At 32.6% G+C, this 23,057-nt stretch overlaps 2 protein-coding genes and 1 long non-coding RNA gene across 3 annotated transcripts; 1 reads left to right on the top strand and 2 right to left on the bottom strand.

The window, feature by feature from the left end:
* Nucleotides 1-965: 965 nt before the first annotated feature.
* Nucleotides 966-4,718, bottom strand: LOC140960212 (very-long-chain aldehyde decarbonylase CER3-like). Its single transcript, XM_073418384.1, has 11 exons — nt 4,471-4,718; nt 4,048-4,268; nt 3,332-3,564; nt 3,011-3,230; nt 2,771-2,898; nt 2,306-2,562; nt 2,105-2,212; nt 1,815-2,021; nt 1,629-1,739; nt 1,366-1,539; nt 966-1,209 (listed from the first exon to the last, which is right to left on the bottom strand). The coding sequence occupies exons 1-11, from the start codon at nt 4,519-4,521 to the stop codon at nt 1,042-1,044; spliced, it is 1,878 nt and encodes a 625-aa protein (XP_073274485.1). The 5' UTR covers nt 4,522-4,718; the 3' UTR covers nt 966-1,041.
* Nucleotides 4,719-12,975: 8,257 nt separating this feature from the next.
* Nucleotides 12,976-14,467, top strand: LOC140959051 (uncharacterized). Its single transcript, XR_012171888.1, has 2 exons — nt 12,976-13,475; nt 13,885-14,467. It is a non-coding gene; the product is annotated as an uncharacterized lncRNA (long non-coding RNA).
* A 399-nt stretch (nt 14,468-14,866) lies between these two features.
* LOC140959050 (tetraspanin-8) lies at nt 14,867-17,061 on the bottom strand. Its single transcript, XM_073416770.1, has 2 exons — nt 16,444-17,061; nt 14,867-15,350 (listed from the first exon to the last, which is right to left on the bottom strand). The coding sequence occupies exons 1-2, from the start codon at nt 16,939-16,941 to the stop codon at nt 15,057-15,059; spliced, it is 792 nt and encodes a 263-aa protein (XP_073272871.1). The 5' UTR covers nt 16,942-17,061; the 3' UTR covers nt 14,867-15,056.
* Between the last annotated feature and the right edge of the window lie 5,996 nt (nt 17,062-23,057).

Raw genomic sequence — 23,057 nt, 5'->3', positions numbered from 1 at the left:
TCCAGTCCTCGACCCCGGCTGCAAAGGTGAGAGCGGTGGTGTTTGGTGGTCGGAAAGTTGACAATAACGAAGACACGAGCGAGAGACATTGTGATGGTGACCGGAGGAGGAAAGAAAACAACGGCGGCGGCGGCGGTTCGTGGGTGGGTGTAGGAGGTGTGCTGTAATGGTAATAGGATAGCCATATTCCTGCGTCCACTCGGTTGACCTCGGAACGATGGATTAACTAGAAACAAAGAATCTTCTTACATCGATTCTCTAATCTATCGACAAAGGCAATGGGCTAACGTGAGAGAGATCCAAGCGTTCAAACCAGAATCGATGGAGCTTGTGCAGGATAAAAAAAAAATGGATCTTGAATAATGGTTTAATTAGGAAAATGATATTGTTATACTTAATTATTTTAATTAAAACTTGAAAAATATATTAATTAGATCATATGTTCTTCAAACTTTTTTATGACTTTATTAATTATTATGAACTTAAAGTACGAAGATGTAGATATTATTACTAGTTTTTTTTTTTTTTTAATCAAAATTCAATTAAGTAAATATCAATTCTAATTTTTTATAATATAAATCAAACTTTTTTTTTAAAAAAAATAAAAAATTATATAAACACATAATACATGCAACAAACACTGATTTTTTTCGACAGATACTCTGATATTGGACATGAAATAGCCGTGAGACGATGTCATTGTCAATGCGAGAGGGAGAATAAATATGGGAGAAACATCCAACTCATATTTATTATTTTTGTAGGAGCAAAATTGTTATCTAGCTACTTTTCAACCAAAGGCTAGACGATATCAACCGACCACTGCATTGTTAATCACATCCATTTTTTTTTTAACGTTCGAATAATCATATATAATGCAGTTTCTTGAAATCTCCTACTTGATTGAATTGATTGGAGATGGCAATCAAATCTTACTTTTGCTTCACTACTGTTAGATTGCAGTATAAATGAATATATTGTCTGCTCATTATAATTATAATTATAAATGGATAAATATATATCTTGTACTTCAACAATATTTCATCTGGTGCTCGACACTGGCTTCAACCCATGCTTCAATGCTGCTTTCCATACTACCTCTATCCTGTCAACGTCCAATGCCCCGACTTCGTGATGAGTCCATCCTTCCAGTGAATGCACGACTCCCCCGGCATGGCAGGCGTGGACGACCCCTCGTTCCATTGTATACTGCAGCCAAAATGACCATAAAAAACGAGAATCTTGAGACTCAGTGCATGCTAGAATTGAATTGGTGACACATTTGGACACCGTTCATCATGGGATGAACTATGGACTTTGAGTAGGGGTGGTTTATGCATTGAAAATCGACAACTTGTGGCTTACCTCGCAAGATCCTAGTCCTTCAACGTCTTTGGGTAATTTCATAGCAGCCAGATCACCATAACTGCAGTCTCTTCTGAACTGAAGCACGGGTGGTACCACGAATTGATGGAAATGAGTTCCAGATGGGGCAAACCTTTGCTCTCTTGCTGTGATCCACTTTCCAACTATCCATGTCTGTCATAAACCAAGAAAATCACAAACACTCAGTCGAGCTTACAACATGTTCTTGTATCTCTGTTCTGAAGGTGTGGAAAAACTAATACCTTGCAATGTTGTGCTGCTTGGTACTTCGTCACTTGAACTAGATACTTCTGATAATCAGCTGGTGCTTCTTTCTGAATTTTTCGAAATCTTTCGGTTGATTGAGTCAGCATCTGCACAATCATACATCATTATAACATCTAAAAAAAATACAATCGAAATTTCACAGAGTATTCATATCTACTCACAAGAACTCGAACTCCTTTTCTGCAAAGATAAAGGGCAATAGCCCTTCCTAGCTTTGAAGTTGCTCCAGTCAAAAACACCTCAGTGACATCCTCAGGGATCTCATTTAGTATCACTGCAGCTGTTAAAGTATTACCGTGGACGACTCGAACCTTAAGATCTGGATGCTTGTCAACGAATAGTGTTCCACCTCCATTGAGAGCCTCATTCTGCATAGAGATTTTAAATACAGAAAATGTAAAAAACACGACAGATAATTTAATGAAATCCCAGTTTTTTTCCACATGCACACCTTATTTAAAGCAGCAAGACTAATAACTTTAACTCCCAATCTATTAGCCCTTAGTATTGCCTCTTCAATCTGCTGATTGATGCCTTTTGCAGCAAATGGCAAGAAATACTGCAAAATAAAAATTATATATAAAAAAACAGGGATTCTTCAATATTTCCTACCTTTTCAAGATCGATACTAAAATAAATTTCATTTACAAACCTGAAAACCAAATCTGGGAACAACCCATGATTGGTGCAACCGACCCCTAAGCTCGTAGAATGAGTACAAAAACGTCTTGGACTTAGCCCACATGATCAGCATAGCCAAAAAGGATAATGGCAAGAAGGGTATCAAGTAGAGTCTGGTGTAGTAAGGCAGAGCTGCAATATTTCGGTTGCAAAAGTGGGGGTGCATAGCCGATGACATGTCTACTACATGGGCTAGAAACACGAAATCAGGAATTCTCACATTTTTTCCTGCATTTTAAAAAACAAGGAGTTGAGTTTCTCGCTTGTCATGTTTCCTGACCAATATATTTCATCATGTCAATTAAATGTTCTTTTGTTCGACTTTTTTCTACGTTACTAATTACACAAAAAGCACAACTTAGGAATTAGGATTACAATATCCTACAATTAACAAATTAATAGCGATTTGTTAGTCATATATATTGAATCAGCCGACCTGACTCTACACGGTTTCTCTTGTGTGTCTCCCATGATTTTTTGTTCAAAGTATTTCCTAATGCATCAAAAAGAGGCATGAAAAGGCAAAAATTGGTGTGCATCTCTGCGTGATGCAGGCTGTGGTACCTGTGGTGAGAAAGAAAACATATCAGAATTACAACTGCAAATGAACCTTAAATTCATGTTGAAATATAGCATATATGATTTACCACAGTTAATCAAATTATTTAACGCTTACGTAGGCGTATAGACGACGTATTTGAGACAAGGGATAGCCTCAAAAATTTGATGAGGAATGATTTCCACATTTGAGTGACCCAAGCACCTCAGCAAATCGAAGATCAAGACATAGCCATAGATAGAGCTTAAAGATCCACAGCCCATCAAGAATGAACCGATTATCGGTATCCCGATCAAGATAGTCAATAGAAGATGTTCCAAAAAAGTGGCATGTGCAGCTGCAAGAAACACCAAACGTGAAACGAGACACTAAACTAAACATTAGTCCATCAAGTAACAAAGTTTGAGATATAAAGCTGCGTAATTTAAATGGTCTAACCTGTATAAGCTTGAGGCACAGGAGATGAATGATGGAGAGAATGGTAATTATTAAAAAGATAATCTCCATGGAAGCATTTGTGCATGGTATAATAAAGGGGCTCTGAAATGGCTATGTGAAGTGCTATGGCTGAAGTGATGCCTCTCTTGTTCCATAGAGGCATTTTTTCAAAGATTGGAAACATGTAAATAACCAAAGTAGCCACCATAGCTTGAAGTAAGATAAAATTATCCCTGATTCAACCAAGAAAATTTTTGTAAAATCAAACACAATATTGTTGGAACCAATATATATTCTTAGAAGTTTTGTGATCATAGTGATTGTCCTAGAAATATACGAATTTTCATACCAACAAGATATTTTTAAAAATATTACTCTAGGTTTCTTCCTGCTACACTTTATTATGTTCAGAAATACAAGCTCCAGTTCCTCTCTAAATATACAAAATAATCATCTATTAAAAAAAGATAAAAATTTTTACATATATGATATTCAAAATTCAACTCTGAAAACCAGAACAATTTTAAGGTTTGGATTCAGCCATGAAAGACGATTTCTTTTATCTTCTATATTTTTTTGAAAAAAAAAAAGAGAGTTGCTGCATGCAGAAATTTTTGGTAGCTTCTTCATCCTCTTTTAGAGAGCCGCTTGGGAGATGTACTCTATTGCTCGTGAAGAATAAAAAGAGAATGTTAAGAATCGAAAGAAGAGATTACCAATGCCATTCTTTATCAATCTGCTTAAAATCGACCCCTTTCTTCACAATCAAACGATTCCGAGTAAGAAAGAGCATATTGCTGTAAGATGTCCAACATTGGTACATTATAACTCTAAGCATACATAAAACGAAAATATGAAGGGACCAACAATCTTTCAAGGACTCCTCCTGATATCTTGAATACATGACTTTCCCAGCAAACAGCCCATACAACACATACTGTCAAAAACAAATATACAAAACACCAGAAAATAAATCCCCGAACATGTTTTAATTAGACAATAGGAAATTTCACATGGGTTTAGTCTAAAAATCCCAAAAAAAAAAAAAAAAAAAAAAAAAAAAAAATAAAAAAAAAAAAAAAAAAAAAAAAAAAAAAAAAAAAAGGATCGCAAATGGTTTCCTTTTGTTGCTAACATACCTTATATTTACCCAAGATTTCCCATGGCCAAGAAGAAAGGGGTGCAGCCATGTTTGATCAGTAGCTGCAGAAACCTTCCCCTCCGTTCAAACTGAAGAACTATTTTTCAATCGAAATTATGGGAAACTGAACTCCTTAAGAGGAAGAGGAGCAACAATATATTGTGGGAGGAGAAAGTATAAGCTTTATGATTTTTCTTCTTCCTCCAGTGCTATTTAATTTGGGAGACTGATTGAAACATTTATTTCCACACCAGTGCTGTTATTTATATACATTGATGGTTAAGATTCGAGCTCTTTAATCATTCTCCAAATGAACATAAAACAAGGTTTGGGTTTAAGTTAAAATTAGTTAAATACCATGTTCCATCCATTATTTCTGTCCCTTTCAACGTACATGCATTTTTGCACTGTTTGAAATTTAAATTTCATTAGAGTCAGACCGACTTGATGAGTTTTCTTTGAACAAAAGGTTTTGTGATATGGTACCACCGTTTTCATTAATTTTGGAAGCCAATATATTAAGACGCGTCTCTAAATAATTAATGTGCATCTCTTTGCCAACAGATTGACGGTCACCAATGTTTTCTGATAATCACAAAATAATAATATAATAATATTATTATTATTATGCTTTTTGCAATATTTCCTGAAACTATGCGTGTCCACATGCATGGATTTAATGTGTGGCCATATTGTATGTAATATGGGCTGGCGGCAGATGAAGAAATTAAAGGGCCTTCTCAGTATATATATAAAATAATGATATATAATAATACATTTTCAATTGACGATGCTCCATGCTAATTTTTATTACACTCGTAAATTTCATAACTGATGATTCTATATTATCCCAAACTACTCAACTCTTAGCCTATACATTTATGATCCAAAGTTCAATACGAGAGTTAATGAATATTGAATAAAAAGATTTTTTAGTTTCCCCACCATCGTTTTCACGATCTCCTATTCCAGCTGCTATTGTTTCTCAAAGNGGAAAACCCATTTGAAAAATGTAATATTTAAATATACAGTAATTAACTTGAGCACACAGTATATGTATATGTAACACGTTTAGTTTCATGCTGTTACGAATTTTTGAATTCCCTGGACTTACTGATCCTGTAAAAAGTTAAAATAATGTAAATTAAATATTTTAAAATTAAAATCTAATAAAATATTAATTTATAATCAAGTAACCACCACAAAAAAAAAGTTAAAACAGTCGATAATTCGACGGTTTTGAATTATATCCTTATATCAATAGTTGTTTAGCGACGTTAAATTAACACTTGCAAAACATTTAATGATAACTACAATACTAATATATTGCATATTGATATGAAAAAAATATATATTACTGAATTTATGATTTTTCTAATGAACTAATTAACTCGAAAAATACATGCATATAGCATTGGATGAATTTGAGGACATTGTATTAAGAATAAGAAATCATATGACAGATTAAGCGTCTTGTATATATATTATGATATGATTTATACAATACGAAGATGATCATTCATCCATAGGACAACTCCAGGTTCAACGTTAATAGCTGTCCGCATTTATGAGTATTTTTTTAAGCCAACAGAGTGATCAACTTCAAAATTCGATTATTCGATCATGTGAATAAGAAAAGTGAGACCATATATGTTTTCTTAAGCAAGCTAGTCTAATTAAGTAGGACGGAGCAAGTAGTATTCACATGCTCTCTCTCTTTTTAAAAAAAAAAGTATGCATAAATTATTCTCGATAGTTTTTTTTTTTTTTTCTAAATGACAAAAGATTTTTAAAATTTTTATTTTTTTGAATTATGGAAAATGTAAAGTGGATGATGATTCATTGAATTTAGTGATTGAGAGTTGCAAGAGCAGATTCACAGGTTTCTTGTTTACCCATAACTTAGCCACTTTCACCTCCTTATGATGTCATATATATGTATATCATCTGATTTAATTTTATACGTATTTTTTAGGAAATATATCTTCTTTTTATTATATATTTTTTTCCTCGACGGGGTACGTGCCCGTGCACATATTTAATGGGATTCACAACTTGAATATAACAATTTGTTCAACCTTCATTCAAGTTAATTTATGATAAAAAATATATATAATTTAAATGAATAAAATCTTTTAAACAAATGTATTTTATTTAAGTACGAAAGATCGTAATATTGTTCTGATCATTAATTAAGTAAATTATGTTTATGATGTTTTCCCGGATATGTAATGTATGTATCTCATTTTAATTAATTAAAGTTATTACCTCAGTAGGATAAAATTTTGGCATTTTCAAAATTGATATTTAATTATTTGGGTCAACTTGTGGAATTTGGATCATCTTAGTGCAGAGTATGGTGTGTTGTACATTGCATAACCGTTGGATCATGTGAACATCAAAACTCGACTGGTTTCCACTCACGGTGCTCAAGGGTCATGGTTTTAAGTCTAATTTTAATGAATATTAGTATTGCGACCCTGAAACACACAAAACAACAAAACTAGATTGTTTCCTATATGAATTTGAATACAATCGTAACTATAAAACATTTGGAACTGACTCTAAAATAATCCATTATTAATATCTCTTGAGGTCGTCTGTCGGAACACTTGAGCTAAGATGTAGAGATGACGAGTAGAAGATAAAATAGAAAAACCCACAAAACATCATTACGATTTACACATGAGCCGAGGAATGAATAGCCTCCTCTGGAGGAGAATGTGGAAAATGACTATGGAACATTTGAGAAAACTTATTACTAAGATAATGGGCGAGACGAGGAGGTTGAACAATGAGGCCATGCTAGCCAAACAAATTTTGTACGACATGCTTGTGAGTTGATAGATAGAATGAATTTTTTTATCATTTGTATAAACCATTNAAATTTAATGATTTTTTTAAAATAATAAATTTATGTGAAATTGATAGATAATTATAATTTTTTCACATATTTCTAGAGATGTTCATCGGTCGGTTCGGTTTGATTTTTTGGTTTTTTATTTCGGTTTTTTCGGTCATCGGTTTTACAAATATATAATCCGATATTCGAACCATTTTTTTCGGTTCGGTTTTCTACTGAAATGATTCGGTTATTTCGGTTTTTATACAATTATTTAAATTATTAAGATAAATATATTGTAAAATAAAATATGTTATCTTTTTACATGATTTCTTAATAAAACATTTAAATAAAAAGTCTAAATGAATTACAATAATTCATCATTCACTGATATCATCTCAAAAAATATATAATAAAAATAAAGCAAAAACTTGTGTGAGACGGTCTCACGGGTCGTATTTTGTGAGACAGATATCTTATTTGGGTCATCCATGAAAAAATATTAGTTTTATGTTAAGAGCATTACTTTTTATTATGAATATCGGTAGGATTGACCCGTCTCACAAATAAAAATTCTCACATATAAAAATTCGTGAGACGGTCTCACAAAAAACCTACTCTAAAAATAAAATTATTAATTTAATGAAATTTCGGTTTTTTCGGTCGTTTCAGTTTTGATATATATAATCCGAAATCGAACCAAATAAATTTCGGTTTTAATATTTATATACGAATTATAAAATTCAGTTTTCGGTTCAATTCAGTGTTCGGTTTTTTGGTTTTTTTTACCACTTTATTACATGGATGTTAGATATCTTTTGTTATATAATTTAATATTATAACTACCTATATAAAATATGTATTAAAATAATAAAATAATTTCCAAAATTCCAATTGATGAAATTTTCAAAAATATTTAAATATATTTCTTTTTGCTTTTGATTTCAAATTGTAAAAGTTAATCAACAATTTTGAAAATATTTCTACCTAAATCTGTTAAAAGCAGAAAAAAATTGAAGAGTAATAGAAAAATTTGTATGTAAGCAATGTGATTTGAAAGAGATAAAACAGAGATGTGCATGTATAATATTTGAATGGAAAAGAGAGAGAAGAAGAAATGAAAAGAAATAATTATTAGGAATTCATACAAACATTTGGTTTCAATGAAAACAAATTTTTACATCTTATTAATGTACTTTATACCTTGTACTTTAATTGCTTTCACAAAATTATTAAAAGCTTACCTATAATTTGAAATCTTTAGATTTTTATCGAGTTTTTAAAAGTCAATATTAAAGAATTTTTAAAACTTCAAAAAAGTTTATTGTCTATAAAAATCTTTCATAGTAAATCCACCATAATCTATGAAAGTCTGTTAAAACTACATATAATTAATAAAAATCAATAAAAATCTGTCAACTCTATATAAATCTATTTTTTATTTTTAAAAGTAGATAAATATATGCAATGAATACACTCCGTATATCACTAGATTTCTAGATTGTTTACCTGTTAAATTTTAAACTCTACAAAAGTCTTGGAAAGAAATTATTTTTCCCACTTTGATACACCCAATTAATATTGCTGTCGGCTCGAATCAAAACATTGAATTTCCCCGATTGAGATTGTCCAGCATCCAACGGCCAACAAGGAAATTGACTTTTTCTTTCAGTTATTGAAATTTAACGTTACATTATTGCTTTCTTTTGCATACGTGTTCATTGATTTATTATTTACATTAATTATTAATTAATATCAAAATTTAAAGTTGTACTTGTTTTTTGCCATATTCCTGGTAGAAATTATATAGACCCACGAATAATAATTTGTAAAACAAGTCAGATATTATTCTAAAAAAAAAAAACAAAAGAAGTAGACCAGCTGACTAAATTCTTTACCAGAAGATGTTGCATTCTTTGAACTCTGTCTTGTCTTGCTTTCATACCTCGGAGACGTGACCAGAATATATTCTTTTTTAAAAATAAAATAAAATAAAAACCAAAAGCAATCAATATTTGGAAAATATACCCACTAAGAATATTTTTCAGAAATCATAAAAATAGATTATCACAAAAGTATAATATAATATAATACTACACTTTAATNATGGTTCAAAATGTGATAAATTCAGCTTATTATAAGACGGAAGACGACGACCCCCGATATTAATTATCCAACAGATTATTTAAGTGCTTTATCAATAATAATATTTATTATTTGTCAATAATTCTATCACAACATTATCCAGCTATTCCAAGTTTTCAAATAAATATATAGAAATAAAAGCATTCATTCATAATTAGTAACACACAAGATAGATATGCATGCATGCAGGTTAAGGCATGTATCTGTATATGATAAATTTATCACAAAAATTATTGTGAGGATAAATCAATTTTGTACTGATACATATATTCTTTTTAAGTCATTTGTATTATATTTATAGGATCGAACATGATCTTTATGATTGGGTTAAGAGTCTAGCTATAAACTACATCGAGCGAGCTAGGCAAGACATTCAAAAAGAATAGAACGGAGTTCAATAATATCCAAACTAATTTCTCAACTGCCTAGCTAGCTGTTCTATATATGCATGGTCTACCTAACAACTGGTATGTATTATGTATTTTTATAGTGAAGCAAGTCACATGTCGTGTTTGGCAATTAAAGGATCATTGTGAGATATATGGCTTTTAGCTCTATTCCACCTACATTACCAAAATGTAGGTCTTTATAATTTCCCTAATTAATATCGAATTGTGTTATTAATTATTATCTTGACTTGAGTGCGTTGAATGTTGGACCGATCGTGACCTATTAAATTGACCATTAGCTTTACACATGACTTAATTAAACTAGAATCTAACTCGAGGAAGTATGAGCAACTAATGGTATGCTCATATACATACCTATAAACAATACAATGCTATGTATATATGGTAGTTGGCATGCCCATATACATACCTATAAATACTAGCCCAAGATCCACAATCAGAAAACAATACAATTTTTCTATTATGAATTTAATCATTAGTACAAACACTTTACTGTCTTAATAACAGTCCACATTCTATTTGGTAGGTATATACAGTATACTCAACCTGTTTGTGCAACTTTATTGGTATCTCTAAGATTTAGAAGCAATGATAACTTGGAACTGAGGCCAACACTGGACAATGAGGCCCAACAGTGGTGACTCGAATTGAAGCCCAATGATTGTATCAAATTGAAAAAATCTTAAATTTCTTTCCAATATGAGTCCCGTAGCATATCGACAGTTGGAAAATATGTCTGAACTCTGTATATTGAGAATAATGTAGAACGATCAAATCTTTTTATTTATTTATTTTTATCAAAAGAACAACGTTCTACAATTGTATTTGAAAACCCAATAGATAACAACATAAACAGAAACGGATAAAGCTCCACAAGTGGTCACTGACTCCGCCTTTAACCCTACCTCGAGCTTCTTGTTCGTCCAATCTAAGATTTGTCTCATCGATTGGGGTGTTCAAGATAATACAAAATACGTTAGTAACTAACACACAGTACGTAAAGTATGAGTATACAAATCGATATGTGCATGCAAATGAAGTGATTGTTAATATTAGGTCAACTAGAACAATATTGCTAAGACTAGGCGCCATGAGTTAGTAGTATCATATTGGGTCATATCTGTTGGGTAGCTCACACACCCGACTAGATCATAGTAGCATCGATCTCTATCATCACGGTGGCTCCCGATGTCATATCATATATCGAAAAGCATAGGGTTGAGCGACCCTACTAGCATTGATAAAGGCATGTAGATATCCATTCGTACAGATGCGTGATCATGGGATGAGTCATTGATCGACCCTTCATTGGACTTTCCGAGTGATTATTATTTATCGAGTGGAAAAGTCTGTTGCTATAGTTGTACATCATTAGTCCTTAGATCATGGACAACATGGATGTGTTACGTACTAGCACTGCATTTTGACTTGTTTACCAACTCCATGAGAGTCATCAAATGGCGCTATTGGGTGTAGCTCCGAAATACGTAGGAATCAATGCTTCGTAGTCGTGATTCACCACTTATCTACGAGTGAAGATGTCCTATGTGATCTGCTGCGTTACTAGTGCAAGGAGTCTCAGATCAGAACAAGATATGTACTTTAGGAAAATGTGTTTTCCTAGTTTCAAATACCGTATTAATATTATTACTCAAGGATAAATCACATCGTTATTGAATTCATATGCAACATTTGATATACTAATAGTTGTAGAATTGATCGTGATATATGAGTAGAAGATACTCTATTATATGCTAATCATAACATATTGGTTCTTGCAGGCACTATCAGTCATATCTAGGAGATTATGAGGTGATGCTACTAGACACTCTTACCATTCGACGGTGCAATCACACTTGAGTTCATATGTTCTTGATCAAGGTTTGATGAAAGAATGAGGTTAATTAGGGTAAGCTCGAATAAGGACAAATGTTGTCACGAATCACATGAAGTTGTGAACTCACTGCAAGATATATCTCTGAACCATTAAGGGTCAAACAAATATTAGATTATGTGTTCCCATTGAGATAGTCAAGTCCAAGAAGTTAAATTTGGCGACAGTAGTTTTATGGAGATCGAACATATTGCTTATTAAATGGTTTATAAGTAGTTTTCATATTTGAAAGTTGTTGTGGAAGTTAGCATGACTGTTAATTAAGTGATGAGAGTGTAATTGCCTAATTTAGAAGGAAAGTTTCAAAATAGGCAGATGTCAAAAATGAATCAGTGGAAAATTTTGTTCTTCAAAATTTTTGTTTTTCATTATATGAACGAGATTTGTACTATCGTCACATCGACTCTATCTGATCGTCAATCGGGATTATAATGAAGACGCAATTAAATAATTAGTGAATTTATAATTTATTAATTAAATATTGAATAATAATATTTAACTACTATGTAAAAATTGTCAAAGAGCATTCTAAATAGTCTAAGATACTTGAATTGATAATTAATTAATTATCACATCATGTAGTATTTTATTCAAAAGTTGAAAATATATACATATAAGTATTGACAGGATAAAATACATGATAAAAGAAAGAGTCCTGATATCATGATGATTCATTAACTGAGAAATAAATAATATGAGTTACATATAGTTGATAAAACAACACAAAAAATCAATGCAATCCAATTTGATTTTTATCTCTCCCTCGCCAAATTAGAAAATAGCCCCTCTTGTTCTTGGAGAAACAATTCACGACAGAGACTACCACCTCCTGCCGTCATGCGCTACTGCTGCCGTCCTCCACTGAATCCCACCGGAAGTTGAGAATTTCCGGCGACCACTCTCAACGTGCAATTTTCATATAGATTTTTAGTATGGTCTATACGAGTGACCCGTAGGCTGGATTAGATGATTGCAGAAAGAAGATTGAATTAGATGATTAAAGAAATAAAATTTTTAGTTGATTGTTCGTAAGAAAATACAAGAAGAACTATATCTGCTTACAATCTGAAATGGTTTGATGTACAATGTTTAGAACACAAAGATAAATATTCTAAACATATTATGATTGCGATTTGAACCACACGACGTCCAAAAATTTTTTATTGTCAAATTAAAATTTATTTAAAATTTTAAATATTTCATTAAGTCTTGGTTACGAGAAAACGATACGCCTATATTGTGGATGGGAATAGTCGGTTGTTTGTCCATGTGAAGGAGGTGCCTTAAAATCCGAGATCTAATAAACCACGTTGATTTATAGCATCATTGAAGTTGGACATAGATAGGGAGCATGCATGCGATTACCCAGGGAGTGAAGACATAGAATTGAGTCTCCTAAGCAATTCCCAAGATAGATGTCGTTGATGACGAACTGGATGGCCATAAAAACCATTGCTATCTCGGTTGAATCGTTCGGATTCTTCTCTTGTGGAAGTCCTCATTTTTTACCACCATATCCAGAGGCAAGCTCGAAGATGCACCTAGTGGTGGCCGGGTTCTGCAGATGGTGAGAAAGGGAAGTACTGTTAAATATTCCTTCCACAGGAGTTAATATCACTTTATCATCTTCTGCCCTCAGCCAAGAGCCATCGGATGTTTCAATTCATTCGTTTCTATGTCGTCGACTGATTTTGAACATTCTTTGATTTGGTGTCCGAAAAGACTACAGACATAGCAGAATACAGGTAATCGTTCGTATCGAAGAAGGATTCCCACCGAAGGTCCAGAGTGAGGTTGAGAATTCGTCGTAGAGGTTTAGATATATCGAATTTAACTCGAATTCTCATACAGAGTCCCACGCAGCAGCCCTTTTCATAATTTCCCCCCACTATTTTCTCAACTATCTCAATTATTCTATATACAACAAATCTTAACTTAATTATTTATAAAAATATATACGACCTATATACATATAATATTCATATATCTAAATTCATCACGTGCATAGCGACCCTAGTACTATTATATCAAAGTGTGTGCAACTTTGTTGGTAAGTATAAGATTTAGAACCAATGATAACTTGGAAACATGATCTTACTGAGGCCGACACTGGTCAACGAGGCTCAACAGTGGTGACTCGAATTGAAGCCCAAGACGGTTTGAAAAAAAAAATTGAACTTCTTTCCAAGTGAATCGTCATAGAAAATTGACAGTTTGAAAAGGAGTAATTATTCATGTTAATATGAATTCCAACGGGTTATTTCCACTAAAAAGAGAGAACATACAATCATGTTTGAAGGCTGATGTAAATAACTCAACATGGCTTTGGCATTTGCTATGTGCTCATTTGAATTCAAATGTTTACAGATTCTTTCTCAAAAGAAAATGGCGATAGACCTTCCTCAACTTATTCCTCCCTCCAAAATATATGAAGTGTGTTGTCGAAAGACAGCATCGTGAGCCATTTCCAAAGGGCATGGCATGGAGAGCACAAAAGCCATCGGAGTTGATCCATTTGAGACATATGCTGTCCACTAAATTGAATCCTTGAACATAGAGGGCTGCTCATATGCACCGCCTGATTGGCTGAGCGCAGCGCATGCAATGGTGAATACTACACCGAGTGCTGCGAGCATAGTTGATGGATGGACTTAAATCAATTAACGCTGGAGGCTTCTGCGGATACTGGCGAGAGGAGGCGAAATATACCATATATATACACTGGAAATGAACTTGATCCCCGTCAGAGCATCCGTTTCTATAATCCCTTGCAACCACCAACGAGTGATTTTGAGTAGCTACCAAAATGCCCTCTAGAACAACCACTAGTTCCGCAAAATGAGGCGAAAAAATACCCGCTATTCTTTAAGATAAAGCGAATTACACAACACCTGATTCTCCCAGATTACCACTCCAATACCAAAATGCTTGAAACAGGTTTTAACTGCCGCATGCATCCGCATTAATCTTCACCAAGCATGCTGGAGGAACGGCCGGTCCATAGAAACTCGACAGGCTTTGATGATTATAAAATAAGAGAAAGAAATCAACTAAAAAGAGATGGAAACTCTGCAAGAAATTCTGCTGATGAGCCAAAATGTGCACGAGTCAAACACAGGAATTAGTGGAATAAATATTTAACAAACATTAAATTCCAAACAAAATATTATTACAGCATAAATCTAACAAAAAAAAGTCTCTAAATCAAGGCCAAAACAAAAAATAAAAACAATTACTGCACATTATACATCCAAGAATCCAACTGAACACTCAGGCAGTGTTCAAGGGTATCATCACTTCCACGAGTTATCCTCCATGTTGTTTCGGAATGCACAGCACCCAACCGAGTACACGATGATGAGGAAAACGAGGAATATGATGTTTAAAACAGCCACCTTTTTCCATTCATTCTTGATGTTATCCAAGAGCCCAGCCTTGCACGATTGGCAACCGTAGCACAACTTACTCGAGTCGTTGCTCCAGGTAGCACAGTCAGGGTTGCCAGATGATGTGGAGTTGTTGTTGTTCCAGTTCGTTGGGCTAACATATTGGAAGTTACAATCGTTTGATGGCTTGTAGCAACCGGACTGTCAAAATGCAATATTACCATTTTGGCACACATGTATTTCCCAGAAGTAAAAATATTAAAATTTACATCAAATTTTCTAAAAAATGCAAATTTGGCTCCCTGGGTTCCGCTTCAATATAAGTCAACTTGATATCATATGCACAAAGAAGACAAAATCCATGGTATTAACACTAGTAGAAATAATGGTAACCATCCATTGAAAAGGTGGTGAGTTTGGTAGAAAAATGTAAAGACGGACGAAAGGTGAGTAAAGAAAGAAAGCTGATTCAAAAAAAATATATCTCTAATACATTGACATCAAATTTCTTGCATTCGAGATCCAATTATAATAATCGTCTCTCCAAACTAAAAAAAAGTATTTATATCCCTTTTAAAGTGTACGAATGTAGTTCTTTTAAAAAACGTGGCACAATTTTTTATTATTATTTTTGACTAAGGGATGGGGTTTGTGGGTTTAGAACCCTTGACCTCTCCCACACTTGGGAAAGGTAGTGCCATTATACTTATTTCGTCGGAGTCAAACTGGCTAATAGTGGGACCACAATCACCAATAATTGATATTTAAATCAAATAGTCACTCGCCAATTTCCCCATTTGATTTTTTTTATCCACCACCAGAAATACATCATATCTAAACCTATCATTTCAAAATTTACAGAACACCAGCTTATGTTAACCGAAATAATCGATGCCAGTTCACAAAAACAACCCAATATTCAATTTCGGAACAGAATGAATATCAAGATCTAAGCATATTACGCTCCTAGAATCAGTAAAAAAAGATCCCACACACCACAGAAAACAGCAAGATCCACCGAAAACAACCAAAATTAATCTTGGAACAATTATTTAAACATAATAAGCATTAAACAAAGGGAAAATAAATACCAAGATCTGAACTATGAAGTCAAAAACCCTCCCGTCCTCAAGAACAGATCCAAAATAGAAAGAAAGAGCAAACCCGGGTATAGAAATAAACTAGCAAACATGCACAACGTATATATCGGTTCTAGCAGGGTCTCGTGTAAAAAAAGTTTCCAGCTTTATTAAAAAAAATGATAATAATAGTTTCGGAGTGAAATCTTGAATACCTGAAGAGCAGAGAGGTGCTTTCTGTAAAAATCATCCACTGGAGTGGACACATCCTCAATAAGACTCTGGCAAATCTTACTATCAGCCAAGCAGCTGCTAATCTTTCCCCAATTCTTGTTAACCCTTTTCTGCAACCAATTTGAATAATCCCCAAGTCGATATTCTTTATACCCTTTCCCAGAAATAGCCTCTCCTGCGCCTTTATTCGTCACCACGAACGCGAAAATAGTGAAGCAAAACAAGAGAACAATCAGCAAGAACATGACCAATAGATAAACCCACATCAGCCAAGAGATTCGGCAGCAAGAGCCCACGATTCCCGCAATCGATACCAGGAGAATGAACACTCCTAATGCGATCACGGGCTTGTCAAGAAAGCGCTCGCACTCTGTGCTCCCTTGCTTCGAGAGCCATATTCCACCGGCTATGATTGGGATCGATAGAAAGAAGGTGACTATGTTTAATATTCCCACCAGATTGTTGCTGCAGCGCACCATTTTTCAAGAGAAACTTCAAAGCTTCGCTTCTTTCTAATTCAGTTGGGTTTGAAAAAGAAGTCCTTTTGTGTTTAGAAGAGAACAGTGAATGTATTGTGTATATAGGCGAGACGGATTGGTGGGTTAGATATTCTTGGTGAAATTTCAACGAAGCGATCGACCAGATTCGGACGAAGCAACATGAGATGGTCTGGTGTAGCGCGTGGCAGCGTAAGCGTGCTTGACAGCGAGAGGAAGAGAGCTGAGTACTTGTTGTTTGATTGGATAAGTTTTCCCGTTTTAGGGGAAATTAATAAAATGTTTTTTTTAAAAGCAAAAATCATATTATCTCAAAAAACAATAATTTATTTACAAGAAAACTATGTTTTTAGTTTTATAATTTTGTAATTTCGATTTATTATATTATCAAATTTGAATTTTATTTCTCAACATGAATGCTCTCTTATTNAAGAAATCAAGGGTCATTATTTACAGCCGAATCAATTACGCGTCTAGTATTTTCAACTGATATCCTATATAAATATGGTACGTAATAATAATACTAATATTTGAAAGGGAGATAAATAAAATATAAGACAAAAATCAAGCAATATATTTCTCAAGATCTCCAAATCAAAGACACTCTTGTGCCGAAGTCTGGATATTTGATTGCGTAATTTCCTTATTAATTTTATACTCTCCACCACCTCCACTAACATGCAGCTGCTCGAGAGTGGGGGGCCTTATGATGGGTATAAGACTAATTATTTGTTGGGTTAATAAATCAATTGGGTTTAGAATTATTGAAATCGAAAATATGGATTATGCTTGCAGAAGCCCAAGCCCAAGCCCATTAGATGCTCTTAAAAATCTATAAATAGAGGAGTTTCCGGATAAGTCAAGGTATGCTCTCATTTTTATAAAAGTTCTTTAGTTCTCTGAGTTTTCTTGGAACTGCTTACTGACTTGATCGTCGGAGTGTCTACGTCGGGAACCCTCCCGACGCCCACTTAACGAGTGTTCGTGACGCAGGTGACGCCCCGCAAGTTAACTGTGTCTTATCTACGTGGCCCCGTTTACCAGCCAGGTGAGCTCATTTACGGGCCAAGTGGTCCAGTTTTCTAACCAGTCAGATCTCGCGTCCGCAGTCTACGCGACCCATTTATTTTAGCTGCATCAGTTATATTTATGGAAGCGAACTCTGACTGAATATGAAGCTCATAGATACAAGTTATGTCTTATAATTTTTTTAATTTTTGATAATATTAATCTTTTTCATTATGAATATTGAATTGACCCTATATATCAGTACTACATCAATGTTACATTGGTTTCATGTAATGAAAACAATATTTTATTTAGTTTTTTTAAAAAATAAAAGATAGAGAAGAAGCAAAAATGCAAAAATCATTTTTTATGGCTCCTAATAATTTATAGCGTTCTTATATACACCATGAGTATGTTTGGTGTGAGTGATAAAAGGATGATTGATGGGTAATCACTACTCATCAAATGTTTGGTATAAGTATTGGTACTCCCAATTATTTTGTGGGCTATCACATGGCCCGTGTATGACCCGCACTATACATATTACATGGGAGATTAACTATCACATCTTGTCCAAGTGATTCTTTATACAACCCAAGGACAATAATATATAATTCTTGTTTTACCCTTTAATAACAAGTATGAACTAAATTTATACATATGATTTAATAATATTTATGATAAGAATTCGAGATAAATATTAAAATATAAAAGTTTATGCTATAAAATATAATTGTACAATCTTACAAATCGTCTTAATCCCAGCTTATGGATTTACTACTCATTATTTAATTTTTAATTATTTTTCAAATTATATAATTCAAATTAACAATAATAATAATAAATAAATAAATAATAAGATGTAAAATAATAATAATAATAAATGAGAAGATACAAATTAATATCAATAATAAAAAATTAAATAGTGATGAAAAAATTAATTAAATTAATAAGAAATTATTGAATAATANAAATCAACAAAATCATTATAAGTAATAAAAAATAATTATATAATAAATATTAACATGAAAAAAAGATAATAATGAATGATATTTAATGAATATGTAATAAAATAATAGTAAAAATAATAAGAATTAATCAAATATTTTTCAAAATTATTTATTTATTTATTTATTAATTATTATTATTATTAGTATTAGTATTATTATTTTATTTTCTATTATTTATTTATTTTTTGTTTATGTTTATTATATACACATACTGAGGATATTTTGGTCATTTTAAGATAATACATAAAATTAATCCATAATTTTAAAATCATACCAAACATCATATATTTTATCTCACTATATTATTTATCATCATCTCTAATTTTTTAATCATTCTAATTACTAATATTTTAATTATTATATCCTAGGCAACAAACATAACCCATATGATTTGAGATAAGCATTAAATTACAAACACAAGGTCTCTTTAGCTACTTATTTTGTCGTATTTATTTAATGTGTAGAAAATCAAACCGACACCATATCGTCATGTGTGAACATATGTTATTACACTTCTTAATTATTTATCGTTCTTCNCATTGCCCAAATAATATATATTATGTAAGTCCTGAAATTAGGTATTTACCTTTTGAACAGTGTCACGAGATTTGGTCATCCCGCGTACCATTTTTTTTCTTAGTTTTGACTTTAAAATATATATTTTAATATTTTTATGTGTGCGTTAAATTAGTATCATTAATTTGAAAAAGAAGTTGTGTACTCTGAGGCTTAATTAAAAGTAGATTAGCTTTATGTTTTCAGTTTATCTTATCCGGAAGTTTCAATTAACGTCGTCGACAATTAGGCATATTGCCACTTCTTGATTTGGCCAAATCCAACTGCTACGAAATGCTTTCGGAAAAGTATATATATCGTCTAATTAATCCCTAAAAATAAGGGCCATGGTAGGCCGGAGAAACAAGTTGAATTAAATAAATTTTTCATCAGATATAAAAAAAATATTGTACTTACAAGTATAAAAATTGCAACTTGTAAGGTCAATAATTAATTTAGCATATCATCGAGTCTCATAGACAATTAAGTCACGTTAGAGAAATTATCTTTAGTCCAATACTATGTGCTTCTATATATAAATATATAACCGGATAATTGAGAGATTCACTAAAAAAAAAGGCAATATATTTAGTACAAAAATTGATAAGACAAAATATAAAAGTATTGTGATCCGTCTTAGTATTTAATTTTATAAGACGAATATCTTACTAAATCATGAAAAAATATTACTTTTTATTTTATATATGAATCAGTTCTAATCGTTTCATATGTAAATATAATAGGATGAGACATACCCAAAATCAAAAGAGTTACTTAATTTATTGCAACAGATTATGTAAGAAATAGAATAAAAAGAACAAATCAATCTTTTTTTCTTGAAAGAGTCATTGCATTAATCAACAAGTCAAACAGATCGATTCACAAAGTCAAATGATAAATTAAATACGAATTGAAGACAAGCAAGGGTACGTAGTAGCCAATTGATAAGGAAAACGGATGTGTGTTTTCATAATGAAACTCAACAACATGACCATAGGGTATTGGCTCTCCACCATTAACCATGCAATCATCGTACTCTACTCGTTTGACAACTTAGGGTTTACTAAACGTGCCGACGAAAACCAACCGCAATGAAGATGAAGATCCGCGATCATGCAATGTGTACTGTTGTACATGTTTGTGATCATCACGGTATATTTTGGTATCCCGCTTGTTGATCTTAACCACTGGATCACTTGAATATCCGCCACGCCACACTGGGAACCCCGAGTCGCTATATTTTTCTCCGAGATATCAGTCTTGGAGGTTTTGTTGATTTGTGGTATGGAATCATGAATTTGATCATAACTATATATGCTGGAGGATTCTGGATTTGACCATCGACAACAAACATAAGACGAGAGTTAGAAACTTCATATATTTTGAGGTTAGGAGAAATGGTAATGGCCATTCTTGAATACATCAGGCATTCAGAGTTCAGACTAGGGTCGAAGATAAATGCTTAAGAAGACTATGGTGTCCATGTTAATAAGGTTAATTCCTTAAATAGTAGATTCTCTGTCGCCAGCCGGAACACAGTGTCGGATTTATTTGTTACCAATTTTCCATACATGCCGAGAATATTGATTTATTATTTTTTTAAAAAAATAAATCTTGATTTCTTGAAATGGCAAGAAAGTGATGAAATGTGTCGTTTGGAGATTTCGGCTTTCCATGAGTATCGACTTATTCTACAATTTTGTCACAACGAGAAAAAAATATTCCCACCTCATTAATCAGCCAAATTGATCGGATCGCGACTTTTAAAAGTAATATTTCTAGTCAAAATATTCTTACAATATGATGTATATTTGGTGTGCTATCGTTGAGCCACCAAACTTAAATTCCTACTCTCTAAGTAAAATTAGTGTAATGGTGAGCAGGGTCGAATCCACAGGGAACGAGAGATTATTTCTTTCGAGTAAAAATGCAAATAAAAGGGGGGATTTTTGAATATTAATTTAATAAAATACTAAACTAAATTTATCAAAGAAAAGAAAACAATAAATTTAAATGATAATTTATCTACTAGACTAAAATGAATAATTTAATCCGAGAAAGATCTGATTCAAGGGAGTTCTACTATTTAATTATATCACTGTTCATCGACAGACAGATAATTTATTCAAGTTGTTCCAAGCAATTAACCTTAGAATTATAGGGATAGCCGCTAAAATTCTTGTGATTTCCTAAATTAATTGACCAAACCCAGCATCCAGTCAAAACTTATTAATAATTAACTGAGCACGATAGCGTTTCATATTAATTAAAAATAGCATTTTTGTTTTGTGAAAACAGTTAATTCTAAATCAAACAATCGAGATAGCTGCAATTGATAGATCGAGTTTCATTGATTTATTTAGATTAAATATATTATGATAGCACAACACATCTAATCTATCGCTACTCATGTACCAATCGTTCATGACAATTACGGATCACTGAATTCATGGTTAGCAGTAGAAAATCATATATCGAATTAAATTGTCAGATTAATCGATATACAATATTCATATAATTAAATCATAAATCGACAAATACTCGGAATAAAAAGAATATTGAATTTAAGAACGAATACCTCACAGTGATAAATTAAACAGTAAAAACAACCCTTAAATCAGAAATAAAACTTAGCCTAAAGGTGTGGAGAAAATCTTTGCGCCTTTTTCTTCTCTTCACGTGTGTTGTTGGAGAAGAGGTTGGAGAGTTCTCTCTTGTTTGTGTGTGAATAGTGGTCAAGAAAATAAAAGAAGAGAGTGTCTTGTACGTGAGGTACGGTAGGAAAGAAAGAAAATTGGGTCCAACAAGTTTAATAGCCCAATAATCTAAAAAAATGACATAATCACTAAAATTAAAAAATACTTAAAAAATATCCTCCAAGAATATAGAGTTTTTTCCATAAAAAACTCTATCTTATATTTATTACTTGATATGAAAATTCCTCAACTCTCATTAGGCAGCAAAGGAGTAGTCATAAGACGTGATCACGCCTTATCCAAAAACCACTTCTGAATTTTTCTGTTTAAGTTTTCCACTAAGATCATATCGTCAACTTTAATTGTGATATAAAATCACCCCTTTTAGCCCAGATTTATCGCATTAACAGAAAACTTCATCCTACAATAAAATCATACAAAAATGTGTCAATTAAGCACGTTGGTAGTTGTAACAATGAGATATATGACAATAAAAATACAAACTATTATGAGCCTATCAAATCTCCCACACCTAAACCATGCTTGTCCTCAAGCATAAAAGGATTCAATTCATTATTTCAACTCATTATCCTTTTTCTGCTTCATTTACTTGTCCGTAAAATATTTTGTCATGCACCCAAGCAATTTAATTTTTAAGCATCTAACATACCAACATCATGAACAATTGCTTCCATCTGAATGTGTAGAAATAAAAAATGAATAGGGTCCAATTGCTCCTCACATGATTCGTTCAGTTACTCATAAGTGTCTAGGTATATATCAAGGAGCTCTCATGTCAAAACACTGGAAATTTTTACCATAAGCTTGC

Source organism: Primulina huaijiensis, chromosome 15 (assembly GCF_012295235.1).
Source record: "Primulina huaijiensis isolate GDHJ02 chromosome 15, ASM1229523v2, whole genome shotgun sequence".
Lineage (NCBI taxonomy): Eukaryota > Viridiplantae > Streptophyta > Magnoliopsida > Lamiales > Gesneriaceae > Primulina > Primulina huaijiensis.
This window is presented reverse-complemented; position numbering and strand designations above follow the sequence as displayed.

Bases quoted from the DNA above. Each gene is read 5' to 3' on its own strand.
- LOC140959050 (XM_073416770.1), bottom strand. From the start codon at position 16,941: ATGGTGCGCTGCAGCAACAATCTGGTGGGAATATTAAACATAGTCACC. The intron at 15,351-16,443 runs GTATTCAAGATT...GCATTTTGACAG, and splicing joins AGCACCTCTCTGCTCTTCAG to TCCGGTTGCTACAAGCCATC.
- LOC140960212 (XM_073418384.1), bottom strand. From the start codon at position 4,521: ATGGCTGCACCCCTTTCTTCTTGGCCATGGGAAATCTTGGGTAAATAT. The intron at 3,565-4,047 runs GTAATCTCTTCT...TGGTTGAATCAG, and splicing joins ATTGATAAAGAATGGCATTG to GGATAATTTTATCTTACTTC. The intron at 2,022-2,104 runs GTGTGCATGTGG...ATCTCTATGCAG, and splicing joins GTCTTGCTGCTTTAAATAAG to AATGAGGCTCTCAATGGAGG.